This window comes from Camelina sativa, chromosome 6 (genome assembly GCF_000633955.1).
Source record: "Camelina sativa cultivar DH55 chromosome 6, Cs, whole genome shotgun sequence".
Lineage (NCBI taxonomy): Eukaryota > Viridiplantae > Streptophyta > Magnoliopsida > Brassicales > Brassicaceae > Camelina > Camelina sativa.
Genome location: NC_025690.1, coordinates 25,515,962 through 25,527,179, shown reverse-complemented (window position 1 = coordinate 25,527,179; position 11,218 = coordinate 25,515,962). Strand labels below are relative to the sequence as shown.

At 37.4% G+C, this 11,218-nt stretch overlaps 3 protein-coding genes across 6 annotated transcripts in view; 2 read left to right on the top strand and 1 right to left on the bottom strand.

Moving 5' to 3' along the window:
- Window positions 1–667, top strand: part of LOC104793609 (protein SUPPRESSOR OF PHYA-105 1) — a gene marked incomplete in the record, with an annotated part of 5,621 nt that extends 4,954 nt beyond the window's left edge. Inside the window, 1 exon segment of the mRNA XM_019226880.1 lies at window positions 33–667. Coding sequence (XP_019082425.1) covers window positions 33–216 — 184 coding nt within the window.
- Window positions 3,644–7,609, top strand: LOC104793608 (arabinogalactan peptide 16). 2 transcript variants are annotated; one of them, XM_019226879.1, is made up of 4 exons: window positions 3,644–4,111; window positions 4,378–4,505; window positions 6,567–6,571; window positions 7,598–7,609. In XM_019226879.1, exons 1-2 carry the CDS (start codon window positions 3,994–3,996, stop codon window positions 4,491–4,493), a joined length of 234 nt encoding a protein of 77 aa, XP_019082424.1. In that variant the 5' UTR covers window positions 3,644–3,993; the 3' UTR covers window positions 4,494–4,505; window positions 6,567–6,571; window positions 7,598–7,609. The 2 variants fall into 2 exon arrangements, with proteins under 2 accessions (XP_019082424.1, XP_010518305.2); XM_010520003.2 differs by lacking the exons at window positions 6,567–6,571; window positions 7,598–7,609 and having other exon boundaries at window positions 3,647–4,111; window positions 4,378–4,654.
- LOC104793605 (mitochondrial carrier protein MTM1) lies at window positions 4,517–7,849 on the bottom strand. 3 transcript variants are annotated; one of them, XM_010520000.2, is made up of 9 exons: window positions 7,533–7,846; window positions 7,376–7,453; window positions 7,168–7,290; window positions 6,725–6,784; window positions 6,460–6,630; window positions 6,056–6,238; window positions 5,824–5,973; window positions 5,614–5,672; window positions 4,517–5,503 (listed from the first exon to the last, which is right to left on the bottom strand). In XM_010520000.2, exons 1-9 carry the CDS (start codon window positions 7,665–7,667, stop codon window positions 5,374–5,376), a joined length of 1,089 nt encoding a protein of 362 aa, XP_010518302.1. In that variant the 5' UTR covers window positions 7,668–7,846; the 3' UTR covers window positions 4,517–5,373. The 3 variants fall into 3 exon arrangements, with proteins under 3 accessions (XP_010518302.1, XP_010518304.1, XP_010518303.1); XM_010520002.2 differs by having other exon boundaries at window positions 6,725–6,800; window positions 7,533–7,845; XM_010520001.2 differs by lacking the exons at window positions 4,517–5,503; window positions 5,614–5,672 and adding an exon at window positions 5,678–5,767 and having other exon boundaries at window positions 7,533–7,849.

Genomic DNA, 11,218 nt, shown 5'->3' with positions numbered 1-11,218 from the left:
CTTTACTTTGATTTTGCATCTCAGGTATATAGTTACTATAGATCCTTACCGATGCCAATGACTTCATACAAGTTTGGATCCGTGGATCCCATTTCTGGAAACGAATACTTTGATGACAATGGACAGTTTGTGTCGAGCGTCTGCTGGAGGAAAAAATCAAATATGCTTGTAGCTGCAAATTCTACAGGAAACATGAAGCTACTGAAACTTGTTTGACAACTTGACTCAACAGGCACTGCACTATTTGAGTAAGTCGTTCTTTGGACAATTCTCAAAACCTGATCTCTTGAGTCTGAATCTAGGGCAAAACAGTTTGACTTTGAAGCAACGTTTTTGTCCTAGATATGATCCCATATGACCAAAACAGGGATTCGAAAATCTTGAAGAAGTTTGAAGCAAAAATAGTCTATGATCATATTATCTGATTCTTCTTCCTGTAATTTTATATATGATATGATGGGAGATAAACTTCTCAGATCCTTCAGAAGCGATTCAGATTTGGTCGGCATCGATGTGTAATGATGAGAGGTATATAACTGTACAAGTATGTCCCCATTAGCTTAATTATGTAATTGTTGTTGAAGATTCACTGTATTAAGAGATAAATAGAGAGAAAGAGGTCTCTGATTATTATTTCTCAGTTTGAGTAAATCATCCATTAAGCGCATGGCTACCTCTCTTCTGCATAATTCACAGTTTGTGGTTCAGATTCAATGTTGTTAGAAAACATTTACAAAAGATTTTCGAAGAGTTATTTGAGAATGAAAACCATTCAGAAAAAAATCAGTTTTGGACAGAATTGTTTGAATTAACTAAAATTTTTGTAGTTTGTACACATACGATGTTGTATTGTTGTTAGTGGTGGTCATTCAAACTCAAATCTCAAGGAACACAAGGCTAAAGTGGCTAATTTTTTATATTATCTATAATTCTAAATCTCCAAACCATGAATTCGCATGTTCTTTGTATCTATGTCCAATATGTAATGTACATTGTATGATCAAGAGTAAAATAAGCAAGATGAAAATGATTGCTTGATGGCGTGGGTTTAGGCCTTTTAGCCAACATTTCTCTTTGGATTCGAACCCTCTGCTTTCGTGAGAGGCTCTCTTTGTCTCTTCTTGTTTCATTGTTCTTTTTTTACATAATACTTCAACTTGAGTCAATCATCCACTTTGGTATATCATTATGTCCATGTGACCTAATAATACTAATACTCCATACTCCCTTCTCTTCGTTGGTTTAAGAAAAACATTGTTCATAAATTCAAAACATTATCCTTTCTTCGAAGCAAAATCTTCAAGATTTTGGTGCTATGCTCTCTCTTGCAAGTTATCTTTCACATCAGACAGGTAAGTTTCTTTTGAAGATTCCCCATTTCCCCTTGTAACAAGTCCGGACAAAGAAAAGAAGACCTTTTTCTTATTTATTCAATGTAAAATTAATCTAACATTTTAATCATCACTGACTATCAACTTTGTTGGCCCATGACACAGAATAATACTAGCAGTTCCATCAATCTTTTGTTCTGCCATGCACATAACATTTTCTGATATATTATTGTGTTAAATACTAAAGATGATGAATTATTCCAATGGGATATTTGGTAACTAGCAATAATTGACAAAAACATTGGTAAAAATAGAAATGGAACCAAGAGAGGCAAGTTGGGGTTCACAGGGCACATGCATGGTTGCTTCAAACAAATCCCATTACGTCATATTTTTCATTGTCCCTCTATTTCAGCCTCTTTGTGATGATCATCATATATATTCTCTTTCTTTGAAAAATTCAAAAGAGTATCATGATTTAAAGGTTGCGAGAGAGACCAAGAGGCAATGAACTATTTAGCGTCATCACACACATGTGACTCACTCATGCATTTGACTGTTTCCTTTTGGAATTTTCTCAATTCATTCTGAACCATTAATTTGAATTTTGTATGTTTCTAGTTTACCCATCGAAAAAATATTGTAAGTTGTTGATAAAACGTTATACGATTTCCCAAATTTGAAAAGGAGAGAGGCCCTTCTACATTATATCCAACTGCAACATGCATGTTCTTCCAGTAATGTTGAAAAAGATAATAATATTTTGCAATGATTAGATATATAACTGATCCAACGGCTAATTCCTCTTTACTACAGTTTGTAAATTAGCCACCTAATAAAGATTAAACCAATTATTAAAATAACAACTATACAACAAATTATTCATATTGTCGTACATTCAACAACCGAGGTACTCCAAATTAAAATAGTAGTCAAGCACACTCATATACACTGTATATTTTTAATTGATCAACTTGAAAATGAAAAATATAGAGATACGGAATGGTGAAATCATTCGTAAAAACACTTCTATACCTGCATAAACTGATAAACAGAACAGCAAAATTTAGGTAAATATAATAACAGCATTCATCACGAGATATTATTGTTTTCTCCTGACACCCACATGCATGTGAGATACGATAAATCTATTTAAAAAAAAAAAAATCAAAACGTTAGCAGATTAACCGCTAATCACGCTGATTAACACACCTACTAGCTACTACTTCTACTTGTTTAGCAGGTAAATTAATCGAGCATATAAAAAAACTCATTGCAGACAAAAAAAAAAAATTGAATATCACAAAATAAAAAGAGTGAGTCTGATGAGTCATATGACGAATAAGTCCAGTTTGGCTGCCAGTCTGTCGCAGCCCTACCATTCCATTACACCTCTAAAGATTTTTTATTTTCACATAATTCAACAAACAAAAAATGTTAAACCCAAAAGAAAAGAAAAAAAAATAATAATAATCACATCACATGGCCTTCGGTGCTGTAACGTTTGCTAAACTAGCCGCCAAATTCAATTAAAGATTTTTTTTGTTTTTTTTTCTGTCATCAAATTATTTTGGGGTTATGTTATTATAAGCTTTATTTCTTTTTCACCTTTTTTTGTTATCTTTTTTAAAAAACTCTTATTTAAAATTTGAAGTCGTCCTGGCCGTTGGTCAATATATATATGTGACTTCTTTTTCCAACTTAAGTTCAATTTTTTTTTTTAAACTTAGAATCCGTAATTGTAATCGTAATCTCATTTTCGAACTTATATATATATATATATAATTTTGTTTTCACGGCAAACAGTTTTCTATCCGTTAACATAATAAAATAATAATTTTCTATCATACTATTGTAAGCAACAAAATGGGCTCAAGTGTGGAAAGTCTAATGGACTTAACAAGCTCAACAACAACCAAAGCTATTCTAGATAAGAAGAACATAATGCCAGCTCAAAAAAAGAATGTCGAGACGACGAGAACAACGGTCCTTCATGACAATAGGTTCAACGTTCTGCAATCCTTATCTGATGACTCACCATGACAGCTATACCATTGTTGACCAGTTCTAGATTGTTCTATAGTGTCTATATAAGGCAAATATAAATCAACACTCTACATTATTCAACAAAGTAAAGTTTTCTCTAATATGTGTTAGAGTCTTTTAACTATTAATCACAAAATCAAATTGGATTAGAGAGAGAGAGATACAACGCAACAACTACTAGTCAAAATTATTACACAACAACAATTTTATATACCTCTTTGATAATTCAAATAGAACGTATCTACCTAGTAGTAGAATTTTTTTATCTAGAAACATTAGTAATGATGTCAAGTTTGACAAGAAAACTAGAAGAAGAAATAAAAGAAAAATGAAAGAGAGAATTCGAGGAAAAGTTCTTGAACTTTTTCTGACCGGATAAATAACCGGTTATAACCGGGTAAACATTGAACCGGTGTTGTTGGACTACACTATAAGGAAACACCTTAAAACGCACAAAGTCGTCGTCGTCGTCGTCTCTCTCTCTCTCCTTTACATTTTACATTACACACTTTTACTCTTCACATTCCTCTCTCTCTCTCTCGCCGGAGTTAGATTTTTTTTCTCGAGGATCTTCGTTTTCTTTCGGATCAAAACACCAGCAGAGATAGAGAGAGATATGATGACGACGAGAAACTCCGTAGGCGGATTGGCGTTATTCAGTTTTGTATTCGCGGTGATATTGTCTCTCGTCGGAGCACAATCCCTAGCTCCAGCTCCTGCTCCCACCAGCGATGGTAAGTCTCTCATCTTCCCTCTCTTTCTCTTCCAAGATGATATTCGCATTTCCAGATCTGAAATCGACAGTTTTCTCCGTGAAATCTGGGGGAAACATAAAAAAAAAAAAAAAAAAAGAATCGAATTCGAATTCGTTTCTCTCTCACATTGTATGATTGGATAATAATAATAACAGTGTGTGTGTGTGGTTTTGATTGGAGAATTGAATTTGGTTTTTTTTTTATTTTGTTCTGAATGTTTTTTGTTTGTTTGGGAAAAAATGCAGGAACATCGATAGATCAAGGGATAGCGTATTTGCTAATGGTGGTGGCGTTAGTGCTGACTTATCTAATTCATCCTCTTGATGCTTCTTCTTCTTCTTCTTCCTTCTCCTTCTTCTAATCTCTCTCTCTCCAATTTCCAAGTTTTTTTTTTTTTTTTTTTTTTTTTGTGGATAAAATTCCTAAAGAGTCTGTGGGTTGATGATTTGTGCTTTTTTTTTTTTTGTCTCGATTATTATGATTTCTTTCTGGAGATTTACTGATAATTGTTTCTTCTCTTCTTCCATACTACTAAATTAATTAATTTATTCTTCTTATTCTAATCAGCTTCTTAATTACCAGAAAGTTTGACAATTAGTGTTAACTTTTAGACCGAAAAGAAANAAAAAAAAAAAAAAAAAAAAAAAAAAAAAAAAAAAAAAAAAAAACCCGGTTTAAAAGATATATCTGTGTGTATCTGACTATTTCAAAAGCAAAATAAAAGCCGGAATTCTGAAGCCCGTTGAGCTCTCTCACTTCCTTTTGAATTCGACTCTCTTTTCTGTTTATCTCTATCCATCCATCTTCAGAGATCTATAATTTATCAGTGCCAGAAATGTTGTAAACTGTGTAAAAATGTAATTCAAGGTTTATACAAATCACGGAGAGCTATATGAATTGTCATTTCACATGTTATTATTTATCGAGAAATGACACTTTGCTACATACCCTTTGATCAAGTTAATCTCTCGTGTTGAAGTTAACTATATTTACACAAAAAATATATATATATACTAACAACAAATAACAAATGCAAGAACTGTGTTGAATAAAATTATTCCTTCTTGACAAAAAAACAAATAAAGAATAAATTTTGGCTTTTTGCCTTGTTATAAGGTGTTGTTGTAGTAAAGCACCTCATACGGCAAACTCTTTATTTTGAGTTTTGATGCCCAAGTCTTCTCTTTTTTTTTTATCCTCGCATCAAAAAACAATATCTCTATAAGTGACTATGATAAGTGTTACTGTTGGTGAAAGTTGTGCAGTCCATACTTGACCACTTCGTAAAAGGATACCACAATGGCTACTGATGGTCCTGCCCTTCCGACTCTAGCCCCTGCTCCACTAAACATCCCTCTCATTCCTCCATCCCTACACACATACCCAACAAAAAAAAACAAAATTGAACCGACACTAAGTTTGGAACTTTCCGTTTATCAATAAAGATATTGTCTCATGGACGATGGACCTCTAATACATACCTCCAAATCTCTGCCATGGTCTGTCTTGTGGTCATTGTCATGGCTCTATCTCTATTCTTCTGTAAAATCCAAATTTTATTAAATGTTATTTGGTTTCAGGACCCCGACTTCCTTAATGCACTTGTCTAAGAGGTGGTGATGAATTTATAACAACCTGTACAAGAGCAATTCAGTGGACTTATGGAAGATCAAGTTAAAGGTGTTTTTTACCTCTATTTGCCGCCGAGTCTTTGCAACATCTAGTGGGCAAGTAACTGCAGCAGCAACTCCACCCGCAACAAAACCAGCAGTGAAGTTCGCACCTATTATACTGCCTGCCCTTGGTTCTTCACCAATGAACGAGAATATGCTTCTCCGGGTCTAAAATTCGTAATGAAACATAGTCGTGAGGACATGGATGGACAAATCTAGATAATCTTTTTGTCAGAGACAGATTACTCACGTGCTCAAGTATTGACCAGCAGATTGCAGAGAATGGAACATCCCTAGCAAGTTGAGCACCAAGACCAGTCCATAACATCCTGTAGTTTTGTCCATTACTTGATCCCTTAACAGGATTGATGACGTCAACTAATGTCTTCCAAACGCCAGGCAGTTTCACATCTCTTTGTGTTCCCTTGAATGCCTGTTAGTAAAACAACAGAGTTGATATCCATTGGCTCTTTTTAGATTTACCCACACCAATAAAGTAATCAGAAACGATTAGAGCTACTTTTTTTTTTTGTTTGTTCGGCCGGATAGGTCTAGTAGACTACTACAATGGTGTTGATTCTTAACTCATTAATGGTTTAGCAACCATGAAAATAACAATGGGAAATAAAGACTGCTCAAATCCTTAAGAGTTACCTGCATCCGTGTCTTTGCTAACTCGACAGGATAACAAGAGATACAAGCCAAAGAGCGTGCTATTATCCCAGCAACTAGTGGAACATAAGGTGTCAAAGTTGGGGACTTCTCTGTTGTAAATCCCTCCATTCTATTGCGAAAATAATCATAACAAGGCATGTAGATCCCAACCTAGCCACATATTCAAAGAAGTAGTAATAAGTCATGAAGATCCAATGAACTATATAGGTCGAAGAAGCAAACAGCATTAATGAAGAGAACTCACAGTTGGAACGGCCAATGCTAAACTTGCATTTGTACCTCTCCAAAGCCTAGAAAACCCTTCCTGCATAAAGTTGTTCCTGTGAAACTCTACCAATGAGTAAATAGTGAACTAGAAATAGAAGGTAAAAAAAGAAGAAGTAAGTGATTCCTTAGTTGAGGTTATCTACTAGATCAAATTACAAGACTAATTGCATTATACAAAGAGACTATACCAGAAGCCAGCAAGTTTTTAAAAAATTATGAATTTGGCGAAGAACAATAACGGATTTACATTAAAAAATCAAAATCAAACACTACACAGATCTTTATACAATATAGACACTGCAACTCTCAAACTCACAATAAAACACTAGACAGATCTTTATATATAGACATTGCAACTCTCATTTAGCCACTTTAATTTCAATATACAAAGATAATCAAAACAAGAAAAATTGTGCTAACCTGGCGGATAATTTTGCAGAAGACATCAAGGGTTCCTTTGTACTGATGATCTGAGCAAACAGATGCAGAGCCAGTGATTCTACACATCCCAGGAGAAGAACTACTTCTTAAATCATGTACCAACTGAAATCACCAGGAAGATAAAAATCAAAGCTTTAGCAATCCGGAATCCATCTCAAAACCAAGAGGGATAATTTATAATATATACCGTGGAATTCGAATCGAAACAACCCAGACGACACGAGCCTTGATACGGGACTCCTGCAGCCTGTGCTTGTAATCTCGTCTGCTTATTACAAAAGAAGCTCGATCAGATTTACACATTTCATAGCCAAAAAAGTTTAGAAATTTGTTTAATTTCGAACCTTAACAACATCGAGAGGATTGACTATGACCGCCGATATAAAAGCGGCGCCACCAGCAGATAAAGCCCTCTCTCCGAATCTCAAATTCTCATTCGGGATCGATTTCGATTTTGAATCTAACTTTGCTTCTTCCATCAGCAGGATAACCAAAAAGAAAAAGCTTTCAATTTTAATAATCCTTGAGCATTCAGTTTAACCTGATTGCGTATTCAGCGTATGGTTGGTGTTCTTCTAATTCTAGGGCTTTCCAGTTTTGCATGGAGAAAAAAAATCTTCAGACACGATTCGTTGCCGTTGATTAATCAATCAAGCAGACCAAGACAAAAAGTGAAAAATGTCATAAAAATTCCCAACTTTCAAATTTGGAAAGTTTTAATCACCAACTGTCAAGGAGAGACTAAAAGAAGTAATTGTTTCAAATTGATACAGATCTCACCTACCATAAACTACCTTAAACAAGCAATTTTTCTTTTATCCTATGGTTAATGTGATGGTGTCCCCTTGTTTCCAACATACATGTTGGGTTCTTTCCTTCCCCTAGATCTAAGTCACATTAGTATTATAGTCAAACCTCTTCCAAACCCTCTCACAATTTTACCTCTTACCTTCCTTTTGCAAAAAATTCGAAACCGCTTTGATTTTTTCCAGTAACAAAACATCCCATCTTCAGGTGTGTATCACCTCACTTTTTCCCTAACTCCATCAGGTTAGATGAAGAACTCCAAAGAGAACGTGAATCCTAGTCTGAACTCTCCCTCACTAGAGGAGGATGAGCCAGTTAAGCTCCCAATACTGAACAACTCCGCCCTCATCAATCGATTCCGCTTGACCCTGGTTGGCAGAATCTTTCACTCTGGAGGACGAAGCACCGAAGCTTTTCTGGCATTCATGCCAAGCAATGGTATTTGGGATTTAGCAGGCCGTGTAAGAGGTTTTGACTTGGGCAATGGCAGGTTCCACTTTAACTTTGAGACGGAAGAAGATATGCAAAAAGTTCTTAAAAAAAGACCGTACCATTTTAACAAATGGACTTTCTCTCTTGAAAGATGGGAACTAAACTTTCAAGAAGATCTTTTAAACTGTGTTACCTTTTGGATAAAGATTAGAGGTCTCCCCCTTCGGTGTTGGGTGGATGAAGCCTTCAGAGGCATTGGTGAAACTCTTGGTCAGGTGATGGAGGTGGATGTCAATGATGCATGAGTACTGGTCTCGGTGGACGTCACAAAACCCCTGAAATTCGTTAAGAAGGTTATTCTTGATAATGGAGACGAGATTTCCGTCTCTCTCACTTATGAGAAGCTATTTCGGTGCTGTTTTACTTGTTCCATGATATCACATGAAGAAAGAGACTGTCCTCACCTTTCAGAGGACCAAAGAATCCTCAATAAAGAGAGAAGAGTCGCAGAGGCTGCCATTGGAGATCGTTGACCTGCCTCCAACTACCAAAAAAATACTCGAAGGGGAACTGAGCTCAGAGATGCTGATAGCTCTCGTGATACTGCCAATGGTCGTGTTAGACACCCCAGTACAAGATCCGAGTCTGGATCTGTAAGAGGTCAAGCTTCACGACTACTTCAACAGGTTGCACCTCCACCTCGTCAGCAGGTGCGCCGTCACCTCCAGTACCCATCTGAGAAATCAAGGAGAGATGAGCACCGTTCCTCCATCTGGAGAAGAATAGAAAATGGAATCCCACATGACATTTCCCAGCCTAGAGAGAACTCAACCCAATCATCCTCAGGCTCAAGAAAAAGAAGAATAGAAGCGACAAACAGAAAAGAGGCAGAGAATCTTAGACCTTACCGTCGCGAAGATGTGGAGAATCACTACTCCGCTTTCAGGAGAAGAGAGCCCCCGTTGAGAATTTGCTCACCAACGAGGGATGATCCCAGTCTTGAGAACTGGAAAAACTCTCGTCGTCCATCTCGCCATCAAGCAGTCCCTAACCAGTCGGATACCAACCTGTTAGACAAAAGGAAAGGGAAGATGATTGAACCTATGGACGATACTTGGTCAAACGATGATAGGCATATAACAGATGATATCCCACCAAATTTTGAATTTGGTTCGGGATCCAGAACTATTGCTCCTCTCCCTAATGGCGATGAAGTACTTACTACAAGACGTAAAAGCTATCCTAGACAAGCATATGATGAACCCATGAATCTGGCGCCCATTGTGGATACAAACCGGAATCAAGATGGTGGTGGGGAAGTGAACCAAGCTTGCGACGATGAGCAGCCTATCCCCGATCCAACATCACCTATTTCGGATTGGGAGAAACTCGCGGATCCGGAACCAGACCAGGATTTGACAGAAGAACAAATCAAGTTCATGAAGGATTTCGAAAAGGAGATGATCCTAGATGGGCTGTTAGAGGAAGATGACCTACTTGGGGAAGATTTGGAGGCTGAGCTGCAGAATGAAGCAATGAATCCGACAGAGGAGAGTCTGGAGAGAACGGTAACAGATCCATTTGCCCCAATCAATTACTAATTAGATGTAGCTCCAGTTACGTCTCAATCTCCGACAAGTAAACGGATGGAGTCTCCGGCAAAAGGTCGTGGAAAGGGAACAAAGAAAGCTAATGGGCCGAAGAAAGATTTTTTAGGTCCATCTCAGAATGTTGGTTTAGTGGATCAAACTGCTAAGATCCCTAAGAGCCCCAAGGTGACTATGGCTGTTTCAAGGAAGATGAAAGCCTATCAGAAGACTTCACCTAAACACCGTGGAGTCCCGCCGAGAGCAGCCGTGAAAAGCAAAGGAACAAGTCAAGATAATGTTGTCCCTCACCCTGAGGAGGTAAAGGATCCCAAGAAAAAGAAAGCCTCTAGAACAAAGAAGCCATCAGATGGTCCGGAGGAGTCCCGTAACTCCCCCGAACCTCCAGCGTGAAACCATTGATTGCATACCGTCAAGGGGCGAGGGCTATTGTTCATCCTCGTCGACTAGTAGGGAAGCGGATTACGTCCTTGCTAGGTTATATTATGATCAGGAGTATGGCTTACAGTGTGTTTCTATCAATTTGGCAAGCGTTTGGGAATCTATCCTTCATTATGAAGAGCAGAAGAGTGTGTCAAAATTCAGTGGGTGGAGACTTCTCTTACCAATGATACATGAACTTTCACAAGGAGATGCTCATATCCCCATCCTCTGGTTTGGAGAGTAAGACGATCCCTTCCATTCATGTGGACATTGAAGGTGGAGGTAACGTTGGGACGGCGATAGAGGTCACGTGCTATGACTCTTCACTCTCGGTTTACAAGATCTTGTTGGCATGGTGTGGCTGTTTCGCGAGAGTTATCTCTCGTCCTACTTGTGGTCTCCCTTTTCAGGGATTCAGTGTCACGACACTTTCGACGCAAGGAGGACTCATCAAAACTACACGTAGACTCTTGCTTCTCGTGTGGCATTCTCCCTCAACACAGATGATGGCAAGCTTTTGGCGTATCTTTTGTCTTATTGAGTGGCCTATCTATTTCGGGTTAGTGTTATCTTATTGGGTTTGGTCCCTATGTCTTATGTTCTGTCTTATGTTCTGTATTAGTTTAAGTTTATCTTTTTATTTTGTCCGGGTCTATTGTTTCGGTAGAACAAACACCCGTGAACCATCTTTTTCCCATGTAAGGTCACCAGGTTATGATTGGCTTCCCATAGGGGCAAGTTTGTATCTTGATCCGTTATCT